The 27,761-nt window shown below is 31.7% G+C and overlaps 1 protein-coding gene across 5 annotated transcripts in view; it reads right to left on the bottom strand.

The window, feature by feature from the left end:
- Positions 1 to 293: 293 nt before the first annotated feature.
- Positions 294 to 27,761, bottom strand: part of LOC143085537 (rab3 GTPase-activating protein catalytic subunit-like) — a 41,646-nt gene continuing 14,178 nt past the window's right edge. For all 5 annotated transcript variants that reach the window (XM_076261933.1, XM_076261934.1, XM_076261932.1 and 2 more), the window contains 16 exons: positions 26,644 to 26,725; positions 25,712 to 25,780; positions 25,000 to 25,073; positions 24,126 to 24,218; positions 22,952 to 23,115; positions 22,412 to 22,519; positions 21,106 to 21,278; positions 20,412 to 20,466; positions 19,298 to 19,788; positions 18,360 to 18,441; positions 17,692 to 17,803; positions 15,872 to 15,993; positions 4,573 to 4,669; positions 3,032 to 3,132; positions 1,678 to 1,896; positions 294 to 625 (listed from right to left, as the gene is read on the bottom strand). In XM_076261933.1, coding sequence (XP_076118048.1) covers positions 404 to 625; positions 1,678 to 1,896; positions 3,032 to 3,132; positions 4,573 to 4,669; positions 15,872 to 15,993; positions 17,692 to 17,803; positions 18,360 to 18,441; positions 19,298 to 19,788; positions 20,412 to 20,466; positions 21,106 to 21,278; positions 22,412 to 22,519; positions 22,952 to 23,115; positions 24,126 to 24,218; positions 25,000 to 25,073; positions 25,712 to 25,780; positions 26,644 to 26,725 — 2,264 coding nt within the window. In that variant the 3' untranslated portion in view covers positions 294 to 403. The remainder of the gene's footprint in view (positions 626 to 1,677; positions 1,897 to 3,031; positions 3,133 to 4,572; positions 4,670 to 15,871; positions 15,994 to 17,691; positions 17,804 to 18,359; positions 18,442 to 19,297; positions 19,789 to 20,411; positions 20,467 to 21,105; positions 21,279 to 22,411; positions 22,520 to 22,951; positions 23,116 to 24,125; positions 24,219 to 24,999; positions 25,074 to 25,711; positions 25,781 to 26,643; positions 26,726 to 27,761) is intronic.

Raw genomic sequence — 27,761 nt, forward strand, 5'->3', positions numbered from 1 at the left:
TATAATAAGTTAGAAATTCACATGACAAAAATTTTTCTTTTTCCAGGCAGTTGCTGAACAATGAAAATAAGATCAAGGACAACGGAACATATGGAACATATGACAAACATAAACTTTCAATAAGAGTATTAAACATACAGGTCTTCTACCTTCTGAGATATATATACAAATAGTTAAAAGTTCAGCCATCATTGCTGGTGAATATGCTAGTATGTAATACCTAGGTCTTGCATACTGCAACTTTCAAGAAAAAAAAGAGTAAAATTTAGGACTATATAAAAAACAAAAATAAATAGCATATAGTTTTTTATTCTTAGTTCAATAAATAGCAGAAAGACATAACAACATAGTAAAATTAGTTTTTGCAGACTTAACAATTTAAAAATCCTAAAATTGACATAAATCACTGAAACAAAGAATCGGAAGTGAAAGCTCCAGCTAACTGAAAATGATGACCAACCATTATACTACAAAACATTTTCTGTGGTAATGTTTTTGAGTATGGAGCAGGCCGTGGAGCCATTGTTCGTAAGATGTATTCTCTGGCTGAGGGTTGAGGAAAGTCTGATATTGCACTATTTTTGTTTTCTGATAAACTCTCTTCTTCTCCAATCATGTTTACTTCCTGTAATATCAAAATAATAAACGAAATTAAATAAAACTGACCACGGTTAATGATTATGTTTCAAAGTACTATTATTACTGATACCTATAATATTAAAGTAAGATAGTTCCCATTTTTTTTTTAATTCTTTATTAGAAATCATGCTTGCATGACTTCTGCGGAATAATAAAAAATCATGAGGTGCAAAGGGTCCAAAATTAACTTTTGTTTGATTTCATCAAAATTTGAATTAATGAGGTTCTGTGATATGCCGAATCTAACTGTGCATTTAGATTTTTTATTTTGGGTCCTGTTTTCATATTGGTCTACATTAAGGTCCAAAGGGTCCAAAATTAAACTCAGTTTGCTTTTAACAAAAATCGAAACATTGGGGTTCTTTGATGTGCTGAATCTAACTGTGTTTTTAGATTTTAAATTTTTGGTCCCCTTATCAAATTGGTCTGCATTAAGGTCGAAAGGGTCCAAAATTAAATTTTGTTTGATTTTTTACAAAAATTGAATTCTTGGGGTTCTTTCATATGCTGAATCTGGACATGTATTTAGATTTTTGATTATGGGCCTAGTTATCAAGTTGGTCCAAATTGGGGTCCATAATTTTAAAGCAGTGTAAGGGAGATAATCCATAATACGATGTTTGGATTACATTTGGATTACCTCCCTTACACTGCTTTAAAATTGTCTTAATTGTTCATTAACCAAGAACCCCTTGTTTTCCTCCCTTTTTGCCCCTAAATCCCAAACGGTCTGAGCCATAACCCCTCCAAAATCAATCCTAACCATCCCTTTGTAGCATGGAAGCTTGTGGTATAATTTCAGAGAAATTCACAAACTCTAACACAATTTATTGCCTGGAAACTACAAAAATGCCTATTTGGACCCATTTTTTGCCCCTTATTCCTAAACAGTTGGGACCATAACCCCCAAAATCAATCCCAACCTTCCTTTAGTGGTTATAAACCTTGTGTTAAAATTTTCTTGAATACTAAAGTTATTTCATTGTTTAATAACAATGGATGGTTTTCTAATTAATGCCTTACTGGTGATGAGTTTACCTTTTGCTGAGCAATAAACAACTGATGCAAACATGATCCTACTGTCCCCTGTGAAGCTCCTTCTATATCTACTTCAGGCTTCTGTAGTAATTGGGTCAAAAACTGAGACAACTCTTCTTCTTTATCACTATCATTTAAAAAGTCTGTTGTGAACTTTGTCCTCAGAGATTTTGCTTGAGCAATCATATTTTCAAGTGTTGTAATCATTCTTAGTAAATCCTAAAAAAATAATCAGTAGATTCTTACTTTTTAGTTTCTGTCTGAAAGAAGATATAAGTGCTATTGTGTATTAGATATATCTACTTTGGTTCAATACAAAATAAATAAACCATGCCCTTGAAGCTGTTTATACAAAGTTTACATACAAATTGCTGGGGAAAATATTCAAAATTGATATTTATACATGAACACTTATCAGACAAAACCTTTATCCATACATTCTACAACTCTAGATTCTTCTGACGAGAAAAAGTAACACTAGGCTACCGAAAGCTAAACTATTAGTTCAGTCTCTGTGGCCTAGTGATCTAGAGCATGGACACAGTGCAGGTGTTGTTGTCTTGATATCCCATAGCATGAATTTGAATCCCTGCAAAGGAGGAACAATAATTTGCTTCTGCCGACCTCAAAACGATCCAGAATTCCGCAATAAGGAGTTCCCAAATTGCATCTATGCTTAATTTCACATCCTTAAAAGTTGAATAACAGATGTTTTGTTCCATTTCTTCAAAAATTTAGAACAACTTGACATTAGTCCATGCTTACTAATAATTTTTAAAGAAATGGATGCTTGTAACCTATTTAATTTGCTCATTTTTAAAACATAACTTTTTGAGAACGTCGCATGGTGTCATTTCTTAGATTTATTTTTTCAAGTGAATGCTTCATTGTTGATAATCACTGTGAAGGTTTTGTGTATATATATCTTAATATATGCAGCTATGTATAAAGATGTGTATAATATCAAATAATAAAAATACAAATTGTTTAGTCTCTAAAGAAAGATTACGGCAGCTATTTCTGTTGAATAGGTGCAATTGGGTACTCGGTGCAACTTGGGTACCGTGACGTTATGTATATCTTCCACAACTGTAACAAAGGTGATATAATTATCCTTTATTTAATTAACCTGCAACCATTGTGTTTTTTCTATCTGAAAATATCAGCAGCATGGTTGCCTTTTTCATTATGTCATTATAAGCAAATATAGCGGAAAGAAAACTTTAACGCCACTAGATATTAGACATTTTATACACATGCAGATCAAACACAGAAATATATAAATCGTACTTAATCACATTTTTTTCTTCAAAAGTAGAAACCAAGCTGTGAACAGAAATACTTAATATTTTACCTCATAATGTTTAGCATTTTGGTTAAATGCCCTTGTGACTTTGGAAGCTCTAGTTATCACTTGGTCTAAAATGTCTTTCAGTCTGGGTATATCTGAATCATCTGTAATATTCAATAGTAGAAATATAATTCACACTTTATAGCTGACATACAATTTATACTTTATATTGGACATACAATTCACACTTTATAGCTGACATACAATTTATACTTTATATTTGACATACAATTCACACTTTATAGCTTACATACAATTTATACTTTATATTGGACATACAATTCACTCTTTATAGCTGACATACAATTTATACTTTATATTGGATATACAATTCACTCTTTATAGCTGACATACAATTTATACTTTATATTGGATATACAATTCACTCTTTATAGTTGACACACAATTTATACTTTATATTGGATATACAATTCACTCTTTAAAGTAGAAATATAAATCACACTTTATAGCTGACATACAATTTATACTTTATATTGGATATACAATTCACACTTTATAGCTGACATACAATTTATACTTTATATTGGATATACAATTCACTCTTTATAGCTGACATACAATTTATACTTTATATTGGATATACAATTCACTCTTTATAGTAGAAATACAATTTATTGTTAGTTTAAAGCCTATATTTACTCTTTCCATCTGATATAACGTAGAATGTTTTTTTTCAAACCATGCATTTGTATGTATTATTATGTGTAATGCTCCTTAAGTCAATGAGTTAAGGTAAGTTCCTGTTTATGTAGTGGAATATATTGTGGTGCTCATGGCATGTAAAGATCTGTAAACATACAGTGTTAAGTCAACTGGAACATTTCTGTCACCTGTCAGTACTCAAAAGTAATCATGATTACTTTAAAGAAAAAAGAAAAATAATCAAAAGCAATTAAGTAATTTGAATTTAGGTGTAATTACATGAAATAAGCGAAGTAATTTTAATTTTATTGATTACATTTTAAAGTAATTGACCTCATACCTGTCTGTGATATAGATATTCCACAATAGTAAGTCAAGTCATGGTAATAACATTCATGGAGAAACGACTTCAACTTACTGTTTAAATAATAAAGTATGCAAACCAAGAGTTTAAATTCTTTGCTTGCCAATTTTGTTTGGTTGTTTGCTCCTCAGACCTTGTAATTAAGATCGACACCTTAATTTAATGGGTAGGTGCAGTATAACAGTCTGTTTACTATAGACAAAGGTTTGATTGGTCAACGAATTTCAAAATTGTTTCCAATATAATATCCATTGTCCAATCAACTCTTTTTTTTTATAGTAAACAAACTGTTACTCTGCCTCTCCATTGAATTTAGGTGTCAATCTTAATTACAATGCTTGAGCAAACAACCAAACAAAGATTGCAAGCAAGGCCTTTAAACTCTTGGTTTGCATGGTTTATTGTTTTAACTGTTACCATATTGAATCCTTGGTTTAAAAGCTTCCATGTAAGTAACCCCCTTTTAACAGCAAGGTTAAAAAGTGTGACCAAACAGACATATTATGAAGAAACTTACCGTTTTCTACCACTTTTATAATTGCAGCATGTATCAAACATGGCATTAATTGTAATATAACATCAGCTGGTTTCATAGCGGACAGGAAATGTAAAACCTGTAACAATATATATAAGATATTAAATATGGTAAATGTTATAGAATCAGCTGATACAAAGACATAATCAAAGAGCAGAATGCTCTGAGGGATACGATTGCCATAGTTTTCATTGACACATGTATAGCAGTTCTGCCAAATTTTCATTAAACAAATGCATGAGATTTGGCCAAAATTGAAAAGATCCAAGAATACTGCCGCAAAATAATATGAACATGCGGGAGTCTCAAGCATTTTTGGCCAGTAACCCTGGTACAGCTGGATAGTATTAATCTCTAAACTAATTCAACTGCACATGCAAAATGTAACAATCTGAATAGTCACTCAACTTAAAGAATAGCCAATCGCCGTTACAAGTGTATGAGCCATGTACTTATTGTGTTTTATCGAATTATAGTTATCCTGTACCATTGTAAACTCGTACCACTAAAAAAAACTTGTACCAATGCAAACTCGTACCATTGTTAACTCGTACCAACTTATTTAAATGCATTCAAATTGTGTTAAATGATGAATATACATAATATACGTTACTTTCACCCAATACCTCTTAAGTCTGTAAAATGTATATAATTTGAAAGTACAATGACCAATTTGTAGCTAATGTTCCTTGTATATTGGATAGAAAATACTGTGGCAGATGTAGATAATTAAAGTATTAACAGTTTCACCCGAAGAAAATTTTTCATGAATAATTAAATCTTAGCAGTTAGTCAAAATGATTGCCAAAATTATTTTTACTGTCTATAAATAACAATGAAATGTAACTGATTCCTGTTAAGGGGTCCGCATTTTCCCCGCAAAAAAAGCATATGGCTTTCAACAATTGTAAACATAGCATTCAATTTGTGATCATGGATTACAGCTTTAATTAACTTAAATTGGATATATATATATTCAACATGTTCAATTTTAATAAAGTACAGTTAAAGCAATGTTTTAACTTTCCTCTGGATTAAGTTCTACAGTGGCGGATCAAGAACTTTTCCTAAGGGGGAGCCCGCTGACTGACCTAAGAGGGGGCTCGCTCCAGTCATGCTTCAATGATTCCCTTTATAATCAACCAATTTTTTTCCACGAAAAAGGGGGGGCCTGGATCCGCCTATGTTCTAGTTTGAAAGATCAGTTAAAACATTAATGCTTTAACACATTCTTTATTTTTGTCTAAGTTTACATTTAACTCCTGTGTAAAATTCAAGTAATTCAACTTTATTTCTATTAAGTTTACAAACAGAAACCCATAAAACATATTTTTTCTGAATGGTACGACTTCCCAGTAGTACAAGTTAACTTTTTTGGTTCCAATGCCGCGGTACGAGTTAACTTGCTTCCGTATCTTATCACCGTAATTCTAGGAGGAACCCTAAACTGGACCCCTGTTGTGTTCACTTATCGTTACACTGACCTTCGGTGCGAAGCTATATATAGAACGGCGGACCAGTTTAGGAGGAACCCCATTTCTTACTCTTTAGTTATTGAAGTTCCTTTGGGTCAGATGGCATGACTCCTTTCCGTACACACTCCTCTGTTTACATTGAGATCGTTCTTAATATAATACGACGTTTATCGGCATTTACGAGTTAATTCTTCTTGACCAATACTTCGAAAAGGGAGACAACTCGAAACGATAATATGGAAGATTCCATTTATGCTGAAGGGGTGTTATAGGAAATTTTTACGATGAAACATTTATTTTAATTTAAATTATGCATATGATTTAAAATTATGCAACAACAATAGCCCTCCATATGCAGACAGACATAGAAAGAATCCCATGAGTTTCAAATTAATCAATGAAGCGGGGAATCACTCAATCTATCAGATTGAGTGATTCCCCGCTTCATTGATTAATTGATACCCCTTGAAATCAGGAAAACTACACGCATGTGGGGTCTCACTAATTAGCGACAAAAATCGTCAAGAAGCGACAAGAAGAAAAAAAAATTAGTACAAAAAAGCAACAAGAAGCTATTTAGCGACAAGAATACATTTTGTTATCACATACATCAAAATATTTTTTTAGGATTATATTGAAAGATGAAGAAATAAAAAAATTTCGAGGAAGAGATTGTGTACTTTTTATATGAAGAAATTAAACATGTGTAAGAGCAAAGGAAATGTAAACGCTATAAAATGAAAATAAAAACAAAGATTTGTCACCTTCCTTTTGAAGGATTTAATAAAAAAAAAACATGAAATATTATTTCCTTCCTAACTGTACAATTAATTTTTCCTGATAGGACCAACATTAGCTGTGGCTTCACTCTAAGGTAATACACAATTCAGAGCATCAAATGAGATTAACTAGGTGCGTGTCCTTTGTTTAATTGCTACAATAACATCCATAAACACCTTCATCTATTACATGCACCAGAATATACAATTATAGTACCGAATAGTGAACACCTGACTGTTGAAAACTCAAGATTGTCATCAGTTTCCTTTAATCTTTAATCTATATGCATAACCATGATAAATATCGTTAAATGAGACAATACACTAAATCAAATGATGAAAAATATTCACGTTTTATTTATGTTTTCCTCTTGTTTGATTTCAGTTCTTAATTTGTATTTCACAATTTGTGTATGTATTTTCTGGACAATTATGCACAAATAATGCATTTTGCAAGTTAATTATATATTGTACAAAAATAGTTTTAAAAACAAATAAAAATCAAAATATATTATTGTTCTAAAACACAAGTAAAAGTAATACCATAAAACGACAGGGTAAAGGTAATACTTCCTGTGATACCTTATATAAAATATCATGTAAATAAATGTAGCAACTGAATTAGATTTACAAGTTTATTTTTTTTCCCTATCAAAATTAATTTTCCTGTCGTTGAAATTGTTTTCTTTTGCATATCTTTTTAATATTTATTTCGAATAAGTATAAATATAAATAAAAAAATGTTTTATTGTCGCTAAATAGTTTCTAGTTGCTAATATTATTCTTCTTGTCGCTTCTTGACGCTTTTTGTCTCTACAATTCTTTTTGTCTCTAATTAGTGAGACCACGCATGGGCATTAATACATAAACAAACCGAGACTTGCGATTTGGAACAAGAACGTTTATTAAATGATATGATGAATGGTTCTCCATTTCTTTATGAGAGTACAGTATCAAATATCAGTTTCATAACGGTAAAATATAGAAATACTCCACTTCAGTACTTGTGACAGAAATAGAATTATCGATCGGCGTTCAGAGAACTCTCGCAAGTTATCAAAATTTGGGAATTCCCTCTGACGTGTTTCTAAATTTATAAAAACACTAAATATAAATACTGTTTAATTCTGATTTTCCGTATTGTTAAAAACACGCATATAAGTCAAGGAAAATATCACACATGAAGATTATGAGTAAAACATTACAGGAAAGTTGTTTATGTTCAATTGTTTTGCTTGTTTTTACCTTTTAAAGCAAGACAATCATAAGAATCTGAGATGTTGCTGAATGTTTAGAATAAAACGAATGACGTGAGGGAGTGTATCATAGGGTCAATGGTAAAAGTCTACAGATTGCTTGACAGCAATCGTATCCCAAAAATTGGCAGTTGAAAAATTAGAAGGTTTAGTAAAACAGTAAATATGACATAATTTCAGCTGGTCGTGTGGATTTTTAACCTGAGTTAAACTTCAGAGTCAACTATTAGACAAATACAAATTATGATTGTTCATACTTTAATTAGGTATATATGGTGCAATGCTGTAATCTTTACCATGCACAAAAACTGTTTCTTTAAAATATATTGACCTATGACCTTGCTATCAACCATTTAAATTGAGTGAAAAGAAGGAATTCAAATACTCCAGCTTTGTCATGCCAGTAAGTTAAGACTTTGTAACATTGAAAATTGAAAATATTTTTTCCAAAACAGAACCAGCACTATTTAGAAGATATAATGCATATTGGTAATTATAGCTGGCAATACATACATGCTAAACATGGATCCAGTTAAATGTTACAATATCCATATAGGCATTTGTTAGGAGGGACCAGCAATAACAGACTAAGTTAATTTATACTGTAACAAAAACACTTCTGTATTTGGCACTAAAATGTTAAAGTGTTTGGTAAACCTAGTGTCTGAGCCTCATACAAAATGGTTTATATTTTTCTCAGATTGACCTAATATTGAATATGTAGTTACATATATTTTAACTTATACTTAAATTAACTAGTTTTCTAACAACTGGTCAATTCTATTCTAATCTTGTATTGCAATGTTTTAAAAAATATCATGTGTTAAATCCAAAATTTCTTTGTTAGAAATAAAAAAAATTGTAAGGGTTCCACGGAACCCAGTGTCTCGCCTACTTTTGCTGTTAATCACACACTCATCAAAAATGATGAAAAACAAGAATGTGTCCATAGTACACGGATGCCCCACTCCCACTATCATTTTCTATGTTCAGTGGACCGTGAAATTGGGGTCAAACCTTTAATTTGGAATTAAAATTAGAAAGATCATATCATAGGGAACATGTGTACTAAGTTTCAAGTTGATGTAACTTTAACTTCATCAAAAACTACCTTGACCAAAAACTTTAACCTGAACTTTGCACTATCATTTTCTATGTTCAGTGGACCATGAAATTGGGGTCAAAACTATAATTTGGCATTAAAATTACAAAGATCATATCATGGGGAACATGTGTATTAAGTTTCAAGTTGATTGGACTTCAGCTTCATCAAAAACTACCTCGACCAAAAACTTTAACCAGACGGACGAACAGAGGCACAGACGGACGGACGGACGAATGGAGGCACAGACCAGAAAACATAATGCCCCTCTACTATCGTAGGTGGGGCATAAAAATCAATAAAATTATTCCTCTCGATACTATCTTTTGATTGTCAGAAGCTTCTGTCCAAGTTTGGTAAAAATCCAGGCTAGTTTAAGAATCTTAAAAATGTTAAAAATACTTTAACTGCAGACTGTATGTAATGTTAACACTTTCACTACTGAATTTATTTTTTTCGCGGGATTCTCTGGCCGAAATTTATTTGCACGAGCCGTTTGCCTGACCGGGATTAATTTGACATGTGCTACAGCAAAAACGACCTCGTAGTTTCGGTCATTGAAAACTCGGGAACCGTAGCGAGTTGTGCGGTCAAATTTTGATAAAATGTAGATAAATATCATAGGTTGAGCGTCCGTAGACTGTTCATAGAGAAAGAAGCTGTTTACCTTAAAAACGCGTGTCGATAACGTAGATTGATTGAGTCAGAAGATAATTTTTGTCATTGCGTACCATATATCACTTTCACTTACATTCGGCAACGTTTCTTATGCACACTAGTGTTTCGAAATGCTATTTCAATGAGCCACTGAATTATTTTCCTTCAAAAACCGTTTCCGTTTTCGTTTTCTTGGCAAAAATACTTGTAAATCGAGACTGTCGTTCACGTAGATTTTGGCCGCCATTTGTTTACGGTTTCAAAGAAGAAAGATAACTCGGGTTCGATAACGGACAATAACTCTTCCAGACGATTTGTGTGAATACCCCCAGCGTTGATGTGCGATCATGAACTATTATAAAAGCTTTTAACTGCAATAAAAATCGGTGGGACTTCCTTGCTTTATGACTTAACCCCAGTAATGCATTAATTCTTCCAAATGTGAATGAGATGAAGCTTTCCAATAAATAAAAGTATTAAATCAAGCCAAAAAGTGACTTTTTTTTCTAAATCCATGAAATTTCCAATAAATTTGATTTGTGTCATGGGGGTTATATAATATAAAAAAATATCTAAACATAAATAAATGTACTACAGATAAGCAAATACTCAGCTGTTTCTAAAAAAAAAAGAGCCTAGTGAATTAATTTTTTTGGAAAATTGTAAAAATTAAAATCTTAACTATGTAGTCAAAATTTAGGATGTATAAGATAACATAAAATTGACAAATACATCAACTGATGTTTGTTAAAGCAGCACAAATAAATACCAAAAGCTGACAATTAATATTTTTAAATTTATTTTCATCATAGTTTAATTTATTAATCACATGAAGTACAGGCAAAGAAGATCATATTATATGCAGACAACTACTGGGTACTGTTTTACTTAAAATCATGATATGCACACACAGATGCAAGTCGTTGAAAAAAAGGATTAAAATACATGGTTTACTGCAGAATGCAGTTTTAAAATTCATTGATGGAAAGCTACAATTCAGGGATCTGATATAGTTTGTAATAACATTGTCAACATTTGGAAGCTATGAAATTTGTTTTATTTTCAATTTATTATGCTGCCTTGAATAGGAGGATTCATATCATAAATTCTAATTTTTAAATTGAGTGAGGACATATGGAAACTATTTTTTTTAATTTTCTGTTTATGTTGTTGGGCTATTGTTTGGATATTTAATGGAATGGTTTATCAAAAGGCAAATAATAATAACTTGAGTGAGGTTGTTATACTATAACCAATGTTACCAGTCTATTGATTAATCTACATGTAGTATTACATCAAGTAGCAAGTATTACTTACATATACATGTAAGCCTATATATATTAATGTGGTATGAAAATCCTGCTTACATGTACTAGTCCCATAAACAGTGTTAATTTAAGAAGCTGACTTACAAGGTAACAGCCACAAGACCCTAATATGGTCCCATTATCCTATTTCCAATTTAATCAGTCTTTTCTCTTTAGAGTTCTATATGACTTGGCTTCTAAGAGAAGCAGCAATTTCAATACCATTTGAAAACAAGAGGTGTTTCCTAGTGCAAAAATGGTTGTTTATATGAGAATTACAAATTACAATAACAATAGGCACTGAGTCTGCCACACTGGTCATTCATCTTTTGTGTTTGTATGCAACATGAGGGGGAGTAATTTATTATGTTCCACATAATTTTCAGAACAAAAAATTGAACCCCTATTGTTTTCAGAAACATACAGGAACAGTACTATTTTACAAAAATAAATAATGCCATCTTAAGATTAATCAGTAGAAACAAACAACACGTTATGTTTTTCACTTTGGAAAAAAAATCACTTCCCTTCAGCAAAAAAAAATTACTATTTTTCAATTCTAAAAAAACAAATAATTTTCCCTTCCCTTCTAAAATAAATATTATTTGTCACTTCCCTTCTTTGACAATGTTTTCTTTAAAAAAAAAAAGAGAGAGAGAAAAAAAAAACAATTTGTTACATAAAAATAATCATCTTGGCATCTTTCAGTTGTTTTACTCTCTGTCAACAGAATATTTGTTTTTCAAAACAACTTAAAAATTTTTTGTATGCTGAACCAGACATTTAAAAACCTCTGTTACAAGACGAGATACATCGTGGAAAATAATTTACACTCGATTAAAATACGAATAAGATTGCAGAATATTGTCTCATCTTTCCAAACCACTTTTCTTTTTAAATAACTAGAGGCTCTCAAGAGCCTGTATCGCTCACCTGATTCTACTTGGGTTTTTGAAATCATATGAAAAAATATAAAATTTGGCTAAAAGTGACAACACAACCTCATTGATAAGGAAAGGAACATGTTTAATTTCATTCAAAAGTCCCCCACTGGCGGCCATCTTGGATGGCGGATCGGCTACAAAGTAACAACACTTGGTCAGCACCTCATAAGGAACATTCATGCCATGTTTGGTTTTATTCCATTCAGTGGTTCTCTAAAAGAAGTCATTTGTATGCATTTCCCTTAGGGTCCTATGTTAAACTAAGTCCCCTGCTGGCGGCCATCTTGGATGATGGATCTGCTACAAAGTAACAACACTTGGTCAGCACCTCATAAGGAACATTCATGCAATGTTTAGTTTTATTCCATTCAGTGGTTCTCTAAAAGAAGTCATTTGTATGCATTTCCAATAGGGTCCTATGTTAAACTAAGTCCCTGCTGGCGGCCATCTTGGATAATGGATCGGCTACAAAGTAACAACACTTGGTCAGCACCACATTAGGAACATTCATACCATGTTTGGTTTCATTCCATTCAGTTGTTCTCTAAAAGAAGTCATTTGTATGCATTTCCCATAGGGTCCTATGTTAAACTAAGTCCCCCGCTGGCGTCCATCTTGGATAATGGATCGGCTACAAAGTAACAACACTTGGCCAGCACCACATTAGGAACATTCATGCCATGTTTGATTTCATTCCATTCAGTGGTTCTCTAAAAGAAGTCATTTGTATGCATTTCCCATAGGGTCCTATGTTAAACTAAGTCCCCCGCTGGCGGCCATCTTGGATGATGGATTGGCTACAAAGTAACAACACTTGGTCAGCACTCCATAAGGAACATTCATGCTATGTTTGGTTTCATTCCATTTAGTGGTTCTCTAGAAGAAGTCATTTGTATGCATTTCCCATAGGGTCCTATGTTAAACTAAGTCCCCCGCTGGCGGCCATCTTGGATGATGGATCGGCTACAAAGTAACAACACTTGGTCAGCACTCCATAAGGAACATTCATGCTATGTTTGGTTTCATTCCATTTAGTGGTTCTCTAGAAGAAGTCATTTGTATGCATTTCCCATAGGGTCCTATGTTAAACTAAGTCCCCCGCTGGCGGCCATCTTGGATGATGGATCGGCTACAAAATAACAACACTTGGTCAGCACCCCATAAGGAACATTCATGCTATGTTTGGTTTTATTCCATTCAGTGGTTCTCTAAAAGAAGTCATTTGTATGCATTTCCCATAGGGTCCTATGTTAAACTAAGTTCCCGGCTGGCGTCCATCTTGGATGATGGATCGGCAACAAAGTAACAACACTTGGTCAGCACCTCATAAGGAACATTCATGCCATGTTTGGTTTCATTCCATTCAGTGGTTCTCTAGAGGAAGTCATTTGTATGCATTTCCCATAGGGTCCTATGTTAAACTAAGTCCCCGCTGGCGGCCATCTTGGTTGATCGATCGGCAACAAAGTAACAACACTTGGTCAGCACCTCATAAGGAACATTCATGTCATGTTTGGTTTCATTCAATTCAATGGTTCTCTAAAAGAAGTCATTTGTATGCATTTCCCATAGGGTCCTATGTTAAACTAAGTCCCCGGCTAGCAGCCATCTTGGATGATGGATCGGCAACAAAGTAACAACACTTGGTCAGTACCTCATAAGGAACATTCATGCCATGTTTGGTTTCATTCCATTCAGTGGTTCTCTAAAAGAAGTCATTTGTATGCATTTCCCATAGGGTCCTATGTTAAACTAAGTCCCCCGCTGGCGGCCATCTTGGATGATGGATCGGCTACAAAGTAACAACACTTGGTCAGCACCTCATAAGGAACATTCATGCCATGTTTGGTTCCATTCCATTCAGTGGTTCTCTAGAAGAAGTTCAAAATGTAAATTGTTAACGACGACGACGACGGACGACGACGGACGACGGACGACGACGACGGACGACGGACGCCAAGTGGTGAGAAAAGCTCACTTGGCCCTTCGGGCCAGGTGAGCTAAAAAAGCTATGAAATGTGACAACACGTGTTTTTATGAACCGCACTATTTATAGACACTCCATTTTGTCAATATCCGGTTCTATTTTTAATGGAAGTGGACTTTCGTTTTGTCGACCTACATACTGCAGTACAGCCTTTCAATGAAAAGAAATAAAATCCGTAGCACTACAGACTCCTGGGAGTGTATAAAACGATGATAAAAGACTCTGATTCAATCGATAATGAAAGGTTGACTGTCAAACGGCAGCGAGAAATAATAATTTACAGTCGTGCACCTGATGACGACCATCAAAGTCTCGATTTCAAGTTGTTTTACAAATAATCTTCTCACCACTCCAAAATCTACGTTCATACATTACTTTTGTACAAGTTCAACGACTTTCATGACTGCAGGTTAAGTTTTCTAAATGTTTCAACTCGAAATGAAACTCCTGACCACGATTGTTTATTATTCCGCCATTTTGTTTTTCACGAGGTTTTTTCTTCTCAACAATCTTTGAAAAAAAACATATTTTGACAGCGTTTTTACGCCCGATACTAAAATATAGAATGCATTTGATGTTTATCGTAACATCTATGGAGCAACAGCACCAAGAAACATGTCTAAACGTTGTTTTTACTGTTTGCACTGTGACCGTCTAAAAATAGAAATCTATGTATCCTTAAGGATAATTTCGCCCTCAGCTCCGTGGTGCCAAAAGGATAATTTCGGCTCGCGCTCGAGGGTGCCAAAAGGATAATTTCGGTACGAAAGGGTTAACTGGAAGAAAAACTAAGTCCATTTATATGTAAAATACGGGAAAAATGGAATTTTATTTTTACAAAATTTACTTCTGGATACTATCTTCTGATCATAAACAAGCTTCTGGCCAAGTTTCTTACAATTCCAGGATAGTTTAAGAAAGTTATTAAAATTTTAAAAACTTTAACCACAAAGTGAATGTAATGTTTCCTGGCAGAAAAAACTTAGTCCATTTATAAGTAAAATACGGAAAAAACGGAATTTTATTTTACAAAATTTACTTCTGGATACTATCTTATGAACATAAACAAGCTTCTGGCCAAGTTTCTTACAATTCCAGGATATTTTAAGAAAGTTATTAAAATTTTAAATACTTTAACCACAGAGTGAATGAAATACTGGCAGAAAAACTAAGTCCATTTATAAAAAAAATACGGAAAAAATGGAATTTTACTTTTACAAAATTTACTTCCAGATACTATCTCCTGATCATAAACAAGCTTCTGGCCAAGTTTTGTACATTTCCAGGATAGTTAAAGAAAGTTATTAAAATTTTAAAAACTTTAACCACAGAGTGAATGTAATGTTTCCTGGCAGAAAAAACTAAGTCCATTTATAAGTAAAATACGGAAAAAATGGAATTTTATTTTTACAAAATTTACTTCTGGATACTATCCTATGAACATAAACAAGCTTCTGTTCAAGTTTCATACAATTCAAAGATAGTTTAAGAAAGTTATTAAAATTTCAAAAACTTTAACCACAGAGTGAATATTTGTGGACGCCGCCGCCGCCAGAATGTAGGGTCTCTATGTCTCACTTTTTCGACTAAAGTCGAAGGCTCGACAAAAATATGATATTAGTACACCTGAAACAAACTTTCCCCCTTAAGCAACTTTGATTATAACATATGATCGCTATCAAACTGATCACATGCATGCAAATAACCACTATATATATGTATAACTTCAACCCTTGAAATCTGAAATATAATTTTTTTAGATAGCCTTACTAACCTTTTCAGCTTCCTTTGTGTCATCAAATAATCGTTTCTGTCTATAAGCTGGAACTGGCTTGGCACTTTGCCATGCTTCGTACCATACATTCCCTGGTATTTGCATTCTCGGACTTAAATAACCTGAAATTATTTTAAAGAGTGAACAATAAGAAATACTTAATGAGAATCTACATTATTGTTAACAACAGATTTTACGACATTAATTTAAAAGTGTAAATCAATGTATTTTTATGCTGAAATTAGGACACTCTACATACCTCTGGTATCCATCTATAAGGAGACTGACATATCTTAGGCACCCGACCTTGGTTAACATATTTTAATTCATGTAGTCAATTTTGTTTACTTTTTAAGCCTGTCATCTGTTAATAAGGTACATCATTTTTTATATAGTATTTAGAATTTGAATAGGCAATTTCTTAATGTCTATTCTAAAAAAAACAAGATTACCTTCAGCATTATATTCATAACTTAAACTGTTCCTAAAACATATATTTACAATCTAATTACAAAACAATACATATGACCAAATTATTGCCCTTGCCATTATTGAGACTGTTAGTTCAATGATAGAATAAATCTCTAGCAAGTTGAGTCTTTTCCATACTACTAATCTACAAACCTTTAATGCTTACCATAGAAATTTACAGATGATTTAAAACAGTACACAAACCCTTGGTTTTTGTCTGTATTATTTTCACATTTATAAATTTGACCAAATTCTGTTCTTTAGTAAATCATTCTAACTATCCTTCAAATTTTGTCCATGTACGATTGTTAAATATACTTATAACTATTAATTATTACATTAAGATGTGCATCTGTGTATTATCATTTGATATACTTTTGCAGACAAAGTGAACATTATTATTAACAAACATTCTAAGAGCATTGCAAGACAATACATAGTTCCCTACCAGTTAGAAAATAAACGTACAAAAACAAAATGATAACTTGATCTCTAACTTGTCATGGGGTAAACTATATAACAAATATCAAGTAAATATCTTCAAGCTTGACTGAAAAAAAGTGTGGAAGATTGATTATTAATGTGAATTTTTTAAGTCAAAAGGACCATAACTCTGCACAAAATCATCAAACCGAAACAAAAATTGTACCTGATCTGTAACTTGTCATGATAAAACAATGTACCAATTATATAATAAATATCTTCAAGTCTGACTAAAAAAAGGGCGGAAAACTGAATATTTTTTTGAATTTACTTAAGTCCAAGGACCATAACTCTGTAAAAATTATCAGACTAGAACAAAATTCAAACTTGATCTGTAACTTGTCATGATAAAACAATCTATCAAATATCAAATCAATATCTTCAAGCACAAAGAAAAAGAGTGTGGAAAACTGATTTTACTGGACTGACGAATGACAAACAGACAGACTGACAGACGGAGTGCAAACATTAAGTTCCCTTTGACTTCTTCAGTAGAGGACTAATAAAAATATCGAAACCTTTAAGTGTTGTCTGCAACTATTCATTAGAAAAACTTTTAGCCATAAACTGTACATTAAGGTGGTACCCAACACCTTAACTAAAATTAATTTGGCTCGTTTATTTTTCTTCAAATTTTGACAAAATATTTACTATGATGCTTTGACAAAAATAATAAATTTTCAAAAAATTTGAACCAACCGTTTAATCAGAAAAAATACACTGGTTATATAGCAGTTTGACGAACACTTATTTTGATCATTGAGAAGCTTAATATTCCCTTAACAACACAACGTCATTAAAACGTTCTGCTGATTTTACAGAGTTATCTCCCTGTAGTGTTAGGTACCACCTTAAGTTGTACAAACCTTTCTGTTTTGTCTGTGAATTATCATTAGACCCTGTAGATTCTTCCTCTATCCAATCTCTGGGCGAGTACCACCTTACAAAATCTTCTATAACACAACCAGGATTAGCTGCCTGTAATGAAAATATATAAACTATGCTGCTGGACTTCTATGTGAAAGTACATAATGTCAAATTTCTTAAGATCACAACTTGCTGCAATGTTAAAGTGCATACAGCAATTCACATTTATTCCATTGGCAGTTAACTCATTTTTGATATTGAGGACAAAAAAAAAGTTATCTTTTCTAATTCTAATGGCATCTAATGAAATAAACAAATGATAAAATATTTGATATATATAGAATTCAATTTGACATTTTTATACATGTACAACACTTCTGACTGGATGACATTGCCAATGTTATTGGGATATGACAATTGCTAATATCAGATTTACTGGTTCTTCTATCTGTCCTTAACCTCAATCTTTTATTGAATTTATTCTTTTAATACCTTAAGGTGAAAATAATAAGGAGAAAACATGTGACCTGTATATTCAATGCTATATTTAGTAATCTGACTGACTGGTTATACATGCTTATTCTTATTCGAGTAAATTGGTATTAATTAAAACAAGATTAGAACACCCAAATATGTCCTGCTGCATATCAAATCTTTTTCAACTTACTTTAAAAGACTCCATGTCAGATATAAGACAAGCACTCTGCATCCTTGCTCTCAATTGTGCCCCCTCTGCAGAAGTTCCTAACCTGTAATAAATAATAATCATTATATACATGTATTAAACATATTTCAAAAAAGGCCAAATACATTTTGAATAGTGGTTGCTCACCATTTAATTTTGCTTTTAAAGCTATGAATTATCATTTTCAATTATTGACTGATGATGCAAACTCAAAAAGACAAAAATAAAACATTTGACATAACTTTCATAAATGATTTACTTCCTTATTGTCTCATTAAAAAGTAAAGGTTACAAATTAACCATAGTTTTGCTGCTCACCTGTTATTTAGTGGTTGTCGTTTATTGCTGTGTTACATATTTGTTTTTTTATTATTTTTTTGTACATTGTACATAGATCATGCTGTTAGCTTTCTCGTTTGATTTGTTTTACATTTGGTATTTCACGCCTTTTATAGTTGACTATGTGGTATGGTTTTGCTCATTGTTGATGGTCGTACAGTGACCTACAGTAGATAACTTCTAAGTTATTTGGTCTCTTGCAGAGGGTTGTCTCATTGGCAATCATACATCTTCTTATTTACATATTGTATGTATTAAGAGATAACAGGCTATTATTTCAGCTTGGAATTATTTTCAATAATGAAATTTGCATTATTTCTTGTGCTTGAAATTCTTAATAAATTTCATGTTTATTCTGTATCATAATGTTTTGAGCGGCGCATAACACTTACCATACAATGTATTTTGTATAGATAGTGTTGTGAGCGGCTCAAAACATTCTATTGAAAATGTCCTATCTTCTTTGTAATAGAAAGTGTTGTGAGCCGCATAGCACAATAAAATATAAAAAATTTCAAGCAAGTTTTTTATCTGTACACATGTTTTATTTGTTTGAACAAACTGTATATACCATGACTTACTTGGCAAGTATTTCAGCATGTTCTTCTAACATGTCTTCTGTCATAGGAGCTGGTTCCTGGGTAACAGGTATATATAACTGTTCCCCTGTACTTAATAATTGAATATCATTAAATGCAGAAAGCCGTCCTTCAGGTTTATGTGTCACAGAGTCCACAAATGATGATGATTCACTTAGTGATGTGTCCATTGTTTCACTAGAATCTTCCTTTTCATCAACATCTTTATCTAGTTCTGTTGGAGATTTGGAAGGAGAGTCTTGACATTCATAGAATTCATCATCATCATCTCCTGAACTATCACTTTTTTTTCTTTCTGATTTATTTGAAAATCCTTCTTTTCTTTTCCTATTTTCACTTTCACTTTTGTCATTTAATGCACAATTGTTTTCTACCTCCATTTCAGAAGAGTTTGAATCAATATTTTTTTTACTAGTATATCCTTTGAAAAGAGTTTCTCTCTGAATCTTTTTCTCTATACAACTATTCAACATCTGTAATAAACATGTAATAGAACACATTTTTAAAACTGTTTATCTGAAATTGAAGTGATAACTTTTTGTTGTTTACAATTACTCTCTATCTATTAAATTTTTCTCCAATAAACCGTGGGAAAAGGTTAAAATTGTCGTTACAGTCAGGCAATATCTGCTTTGAGGAGTTGACTGACAATTTCTGCAATTTTGTTTTATTTGTAGACTTTGAGATATGTGATCATTTTAGTTGTTTTAAGGTGGTACCCAACACTGGCACTAAAATTAATTTGGCTCATTTAATTTTTATAAAATTTTGTCAAAGTACTAACTTTGACCCTTTAACAAAAATATAAAAAATTCAAAATTTTTTAACCAACAGTTTTGTCAGAAAAATTACACTGGTTATATAGCAGTTTGACAAACACCAATTTTGATCATTGAGAAGCTTAATATTCCTTTTGCAACACAATGTAATTAAAACGTTTAGCTGACTTTACAGAGTTATCTCCCTGTAGTGTTAGGTACCACCTTAAAAAGTTTCTCTCTATCTATTTTGACCAAGTTTTTGTCTTTTTGTTGAGATCATGGTATATCTAGTTAATTTGCAATGTTAATAATTCAAAATGTTTGTTTTTACATACCTGTAATTTCTGATAAAGTAGACATGACCCTAAGTGTGGAGCAGATTTATTTATTCTGAAATATGATTAATTGTCAATATCAATTCTTCATTTTATCCATCACTTAGAGAGCAAAGAAAAATAAACAAAAGCAAAGTTAAATCATAAAACTATTTTCAATCGTCAATATATTAATATTACCATTAATTGCCCTATATTTTCTACTTTAAAAATACACAATGTGTTTTTTTATTAATAAGAATTTGCATTTGCATTTGGACTACACTATAAGTATACATTATTTTTGTCAGGTAATAAAAAAAATCACAGTAACAAATGCATACAGAAAGATTTCTGAATTTACAGTAATAATTATGTGGATTGATCACTGATCCATATATTCTTATAAAGCTGACTAAACTGTTAAAACCTGTAGAGCCATTTAGTCTTGCCCAATTCATTGAAATAAAGGTAGGGTTAAGTCAATTTGTGTGTGTAAGTTTTGTAGCTGTTTTGCCTGTTAAATCCCGTTTTTTGGCAAATATAGTGTGTCATTTGTTACCAAAACCCATCAGTATTAGTATTTTTGTTCGAGATTGTGTGTTAACATGCAGGATTTTTATAAAATTATAATTCCGGTAGGTTAGTGGTAGTCATGAAAACTTAGAAGTTCCAAAAAAGTTTTGGACATTAAAAATATTACTCATGACCTTACCCTTCTATTTCATATTTGTTCTCCCATCTGTATCTCATTTCCAGTACAAACTCCTGCCACATCTGAGCTAACCCCTTCAGACCTCCATTGTGTTTGTTAACTATACATAAACACACAGCTAATCTGTACACTAAACTATCTGTAGGTGCTGTCTTTAATCTCTTAGGTAATGACTTAAAAAAGAAAATAATCTAATTGCTTTTTCATGCATCAAACTTATAAAAATACATACTAGAATTCATTAATATTTCTAAATGGATAACAATTTTCATGGATTTCTAAGGTACTGGATAACCAGGAATTTAAATGTCAACTAATTAAAATTTTTCTAAAGGATTGTATGCAAACTTTGCCAAAGCCACGAAATCAAATATGTACAAAAAAAATCCTCAATCCATGAAAATTGGTAAACACGAAATAAATTTATTCACAGTATGAACAGTATGTCATCTGGTTTAAGGTGGTACCTAACACTACAGGGAGATAACTCTGTAATATCAGCTAAACGTTTTAATTACGTTGCCTTGTGAAGGCAATATAAAGCTTCTCAATGATCAAAATTAGTGTTTGTCAAACTGCTATATAACCAGTGTAATTATTCTGATAAAACGCTTGGTTCAAATTTTTTGAATTTTTTATATTTTTGTTAAAGGGTCAAAGAAAATACTTTGTCAAAATTTTATGAAAATTAAACAAGCCAAATTAATTTTAGTGAAAGTGTTGGGTACCACCTTAACCTCTGTAAAGAAGCTTAAAATTTAAATAAAAAAATACAACTTACTCAAATACCTATAAATGCCTGTGAATCAATTAGGGTTTGTTCATGCATGTAAGCATGCAAAATATAACATTCTGGTTTTTTTTTAATTGCATCAGTGAAGGCACCTAAGCATCATTTATCTGTACAATTTAATGAAATAATTAAAAACAAGAATGTGTCCATAGTACACAGAAGCCCACTTGCACTATATTTTTTTTTTATGTAAATTGGATCAAAACTCATTAAAATTAGAAAGATCATATCATAGGGAACATGTGAACTAAGTTTCAAGTTGATTAGACTTAAACTTCCTCCAAAACTACCTTGACCAAAAACTTTAACCTGAAGCGGGACAGAAGGACAAACGAACGGATGAAGGAACAGACGAATGGACAGACGAATGGACAGACGCACAGACCAAAAAACATAATGCTGCTTGTATTTTGAATGGTCGAGCAACTAACACCATGTGCATATTCAAGATGACATGAAATTACAATCACTATCCTATATGTTGATTAGTGACTTCTACAATTTTATAATCACCTCTAACAATGCAGTAAACTTTGAAGGATTATTATTTTCACATGTGTTTTCTTCCTCCCTTTCATCATTAGCTTTCTCTAATGGATCTTTGGCATCAGGAAACAAAAACTGAAAATAAATTTTGTGAAAAATTTATATTTATCTTCAACTTTTCTTTTAAATATAATATATCTATACCAGTATTTCTAATTATTTCGAAATAAACAAGATAAAATTGAGAACAGAAATGGGGAATGTGTCGAAGAAACAACAACATGACCAAATCTGACACAATTACTTCTTAATGACATAATTCTGCAAATAGACAAAAAGACATGTCATTTTTTTTTTCAATTTGAGATGTTTTCTTAAATAAAAATAGTTTCTTGGAAAATAAATACAGTATTCCACTATTATAATTTCCCCAAAAAATTAATCAATTAACACTATTTGATTGGTTGATTATTGGAGACTAATGCCACTGTCAGCACTATTGGGCATAACATAGAGGCCAGTTTTTATTGGTTAAGGAAGTTATGATATGACATAATAAATATTTACCAGCAGTATGTCATTAATGGTATCATGAGATATGGGTGCCTCTGCCTGTTTAACAGCTAATCTACTTCCTGCTTTAGAGACAACATTACTAAGTGAAGGAATGTTATAACCAACTTTATTCTCTGTCAGTCTGTGTAAAGCATGACTTATATCTGCAGTAGCATCTGAAATTATTAATGACAATAATATAGTAGACTATCCCTTGAGTAAATTTTAGTATATATGTATAAAAGATTATTTCTGAAAATCAAGGCAGCTCAAGGGCAAGTCATTGTTGGAAAGTTAACTTATCATGATGATGAACCGACATAATTTAAAAGATATTGCTAAATGACCAGAAACAATGTTGGGTTTCTAAATGATGTTAAAACCAATAGGTATTTTTTAATAGATCAAAAGCTTGAAACCAATAGGTATTTTTTAACAGATCAAAAGCTTGATGTGAATTTGAATTATAATACACTGTTAACCAAACCAGGGGAGATACTTCACATAACATTAAAGTCTATTTTCATAAATATACAGATCTATAGAAGGTATTTATCATTTCTTTGGCATAACCATGTTTAAACTGCATTTTATATTTGTGTATGCTTTATACCCCTGTGATCAGTGGCTAGGGATATAGCATTAACTTATCATTCTGTCCTTATCTCTTTCAATCTTTTAGAAATTCATCAGTAGTCAGTACTCTAGATGTTATACGTGTTGGTATTTAGCTAATTTTTTGGGGGGATCAGAAATGTAAATGGTGCTTTACAGTTCAAATTTATATAACATAAAATAAACAGATGTTTGCTTTAAGATTACCTCCTATTCTTGGTATTGTAGCCTTTTGAATTTTTTATAAAACAGTTCAACCTTATTTGGATATTTGTACAACACCTTTGTTTACCGTATTTTAGAATGAAATTACATGTACAAGAAACTCATTAAAACTGACTCTTTTCGGTAAATGACTACATTGTATAGTGCTTAACAAGACATAGGCAGATCCAGGGGGGAAAAATTTGGTTGATCATATAGGGAATCACTGAAGCATGACTGGAGCGACCCCCCTTTAGGTCAGTCAGTGGGCCCCCACTTATGAAAAGTTCCGGAGCCGCCACTGCATGATGGGATATATAAATAGTTCAACTCTTTACAAGTTAACCCATGATTGTTTCTATCATACCATTTTCTTCTTCATCAGATAAAATGTTCCACAACAAATCTCTTGTTGTCTCTTTACTGTAACAGTGCTTTAAAAACTTGTGTATATAAGTCCCTGTTAATAAACAAATTCAAATTAAAATAAGATTAAAAAAAGAAATATAAATTATATCAATTGTATTAATTCATTTTCTACTTGACAGCACAAAATTTGAAGTATAGTATAGATAGTAGAATATTAATATAACTATCAACTAGGCTTTTTCAGAATCTAAAAATTTGTATAAATTAAATAATTCATTTTTTTTTCTGTAAAAATATTTACACACTTTAGTTGCTCCAAAACTTATATCTAAGGGTATTTGCCTTCTGATTTTTTTCATTTATGCGTTATAACTATATACCCCAATGTACTTGTGGTCATGAATGGTCCACAAGTTTTCAGAGGGGATTATTATTGAAAAGCTAACAACAATGGCGACAATAGAAACCAAGTAATGAGAATAGGGAGCTCCAAAAAGAATTACATGTGATTTTTGTATTTTACATTATTTGCGTTCACTTTCTAAAAAGCAGCCAAAACTACCACATAAATTTTGAGATTTTTCCATTACCTTTAAGATATCAACAAAAGCAGTACCCTAAAAAGATGTCTACTGCAAAGACAAATGATAGTTGCTTTTATGTACTTCTACCAAAGGTTCATGTAAATGCCAATTTGTGATGATCAAATATTGATAATAATTCAATGATGTCACAGCAAGATTTCCACACTGAAACCCCAAAATGATATCATTAAATTCATTTACCAAAAAAATTGATGATTTTCATTTTTTGCTATTAAAGGTTGCCTATAAACAGTGGCACTTATCAAACCACCTTCTGTAATACATTACCTAGTAAACATCGTGGATCTTCAGTCTTATTTATTTTTGCTGTCCACTGAGGTGCTAAAAGTGGATCAAGATCGCTACAAGTATAAAATATCCCATTAAATAATCTGGTTATCAATTTAACAAGGCTAAATACCAAGAGAATTAATAGCAATTACACAGAAATATGCTATCAAAGTAAAATGTAAAATTTGAAAAACCTCAACTTTTCTGTGTCTTTCTCATTTCACAATGCCATATAAACCAGGAAGTACCTTATACATTAAAGGTATCAATTTCAGGTGTTTTTTTTAAAGAGTTCAACTTAAAATATAATAAAATTTAAATTATGATACCGTTGACTCCACTTAATTGAAAGAATACAAAATAAAATAACATGTATGACACATAACTTTTATTAGAATAAATAAGCATTTAATATGTTTTTAATAATTGGATTATGGACGTTTATCTTTCTGCAGGGATTATTTCTTTACTGATCTGTACTATTGATGTTATTTGACTTCGTAATTTGGCGTTTTGGATATAAGCATACTCCGCTTAATTGCATAATTTTGTCTGACAAATAGGCTATGCAAATAACCAGAATTGACTGTATTTCTTTTCACACTTAAATCGGTTTCTTTTTTTCTTCTAAAAAAACTTCCAATAATTATCATTGAACAAAGAATAATGAGAAATGTAAGTCTCTTGACAAATATACTTGACTACATACCTATAGTTTTGGTTTTCTACAATCATATCCTCTGAAAGACTATACCAGGAACAAAACAATTGTAGAGCACTGAAAAAATATGAAACAATAGGTTCTAGTTTGTAACAGACACTTGATTTTCAACAAATATTTCACCTGCTTCAGTTTTTAATGTACTATACATGTTTACTTAAAATGCCTTTAATTAATTAGGCAACCATTTTGTACTGAAATCTTAGTTAGGCATTAGTATTGCAATTAAATCTTATTTGGACAATAGCTTTGTACTGAAATCTGAGTAATGCAATAGCTTTGTACTGAATCTTCAATTGGCAATAGCTGTGAACTATTATATTAGTAAGGCATTATTTTTGCACTGAATTCTCAGTTGGGTAATTATTGTGTACTGAAATCTTAGTTAGGCAAAAGCTTTGTACTGAAATCTTAGTTAGGCAATAGCTTTGTACTGAAATCTTAGTTAGGCAATTTTTGTGAACAGAAATCATAGTTAGACATTACTTTTGCACTGAAATCTTGGTTGGACACTAGCTTTATTATGAAATCATAGCTGGTGATTGCTGTGTATTAAAATCTTAGTTGGGCAAAAGGTTTGTTCTGATATCTGATTTAGGCAATAGCTTTGCAATTTCAGGTTAGTTAGGCAATAGTTTTAAAATGAAGTTTTAGCTAGGAAAATATTACTCTTGACAAAAGATATATAATCAATGATTAAAGAATCTTGTAAGAGTCCATTCAATGTTCATTTTGTGATCTTTGTAGCTGTATGAGGGTCATAATAGCCACATTTAAGAAGCAATTAAAGTTTTACTATATTTCTAAGTCTCATAAATTTACAGTTTACCATGATATGAAGTTAGAACAACAAACATTTCTTTATGCATTTAACATGCTTGTAAAAGCTTCTGTATGCACATTCTTTACTAGATCTTTACCTGATAGGATCCTCGATTGCACCAAAGGGGAGACTACCAAATGATGAACAACCAATTTCATCTTCCATAGGAGAGGATAAATCTGTAACAATACATAGATTATAGTAAAATTAGTCAAAAAATAACTACAATATAAAAGAATAGGGTGTGTTTTTTTTTTAGAACTGATTGTATTATATGTTCTTCATGTACCAACCATTGAAAAGGGGAAGGTTTAAGAACTGGAAAGAACAAAATGAAATAGACCTAAGAATGACGCATGGTATGCTGACCTCTACACAGTTTACTGGATTGCTGTTGTTTTGGTTTGCTGTCTCATTTTAGTTGCCCCATATCTCCATTTTTTTGTAAAAGATAAAATCAGAATCAGCCTTTGGAATTTGTTTTGATTTTGTTATGGTCTCTCGATATACATGTAGTATGTTTTCCATTGATCTGAATTTGTTTATATATAAAAATACTGCAGCAACAACATATGAATTGACATATTTTACCTAGCCTTAAATCCTTGCCGACTCCATGTTTTAGAGCAAATAGGAATCCCAATAGACTCTACATATGTATTTAAACATTTAAACAGTGAATTGTTAGATGGCCTCGTTTTCTGATGTAACATTCACAAATCAATAAATTCATCAATTTAATTACCGGTATGATTTATTTGATTATTCTCATCAGTTAAAAAAACCAACTGATAAATATTTCAAATAAGCAACCAAATTTAATTTAATTTTTATTTTATTTCTTTAGATCAATATTTATATCTAGAGTGTTTACATATTCCCCAAATGAGCAATTAATTGAAGGAATTCTTCCTGGCCCAAGGGACATTAAATAATAGTAGGTAAGGATAATACGCTGAATGTTTGCCTAACATTATCCACAATTTAATGCAGCATAAGTTCATGCACTTATAGATTATACATTTTTTACATACGAGTTTCAATGTGGTAGTATCAATCAATTCAAAGTCTTCATTAAACGAAATGAGGAACTTAAATTGACAAAATGGTAAATAATCAGACCAGGGTTCATATCCTTGACCTTTAAAAAAGTAATTTCCTAGAAACCTAACAAAGAAAAAGTTGTAATTAACCAGCTTATTTCTGACATATTCC

This window comes from Mytilus galloprovincialis, chromosome 8, assembly GCF_965363235.1.
Source record: "Mytilus galloprovincialis chromosome 8, xbMytGall1.hap1.1, whole genome shotgun sequence".
NCBI classification, from domain to species: Eukaryota; Metazoa; Mollusca; class Bivalvia; order Mytilida; family Mytilidae; genus Mytilus; species Mytilus galloprovincialis.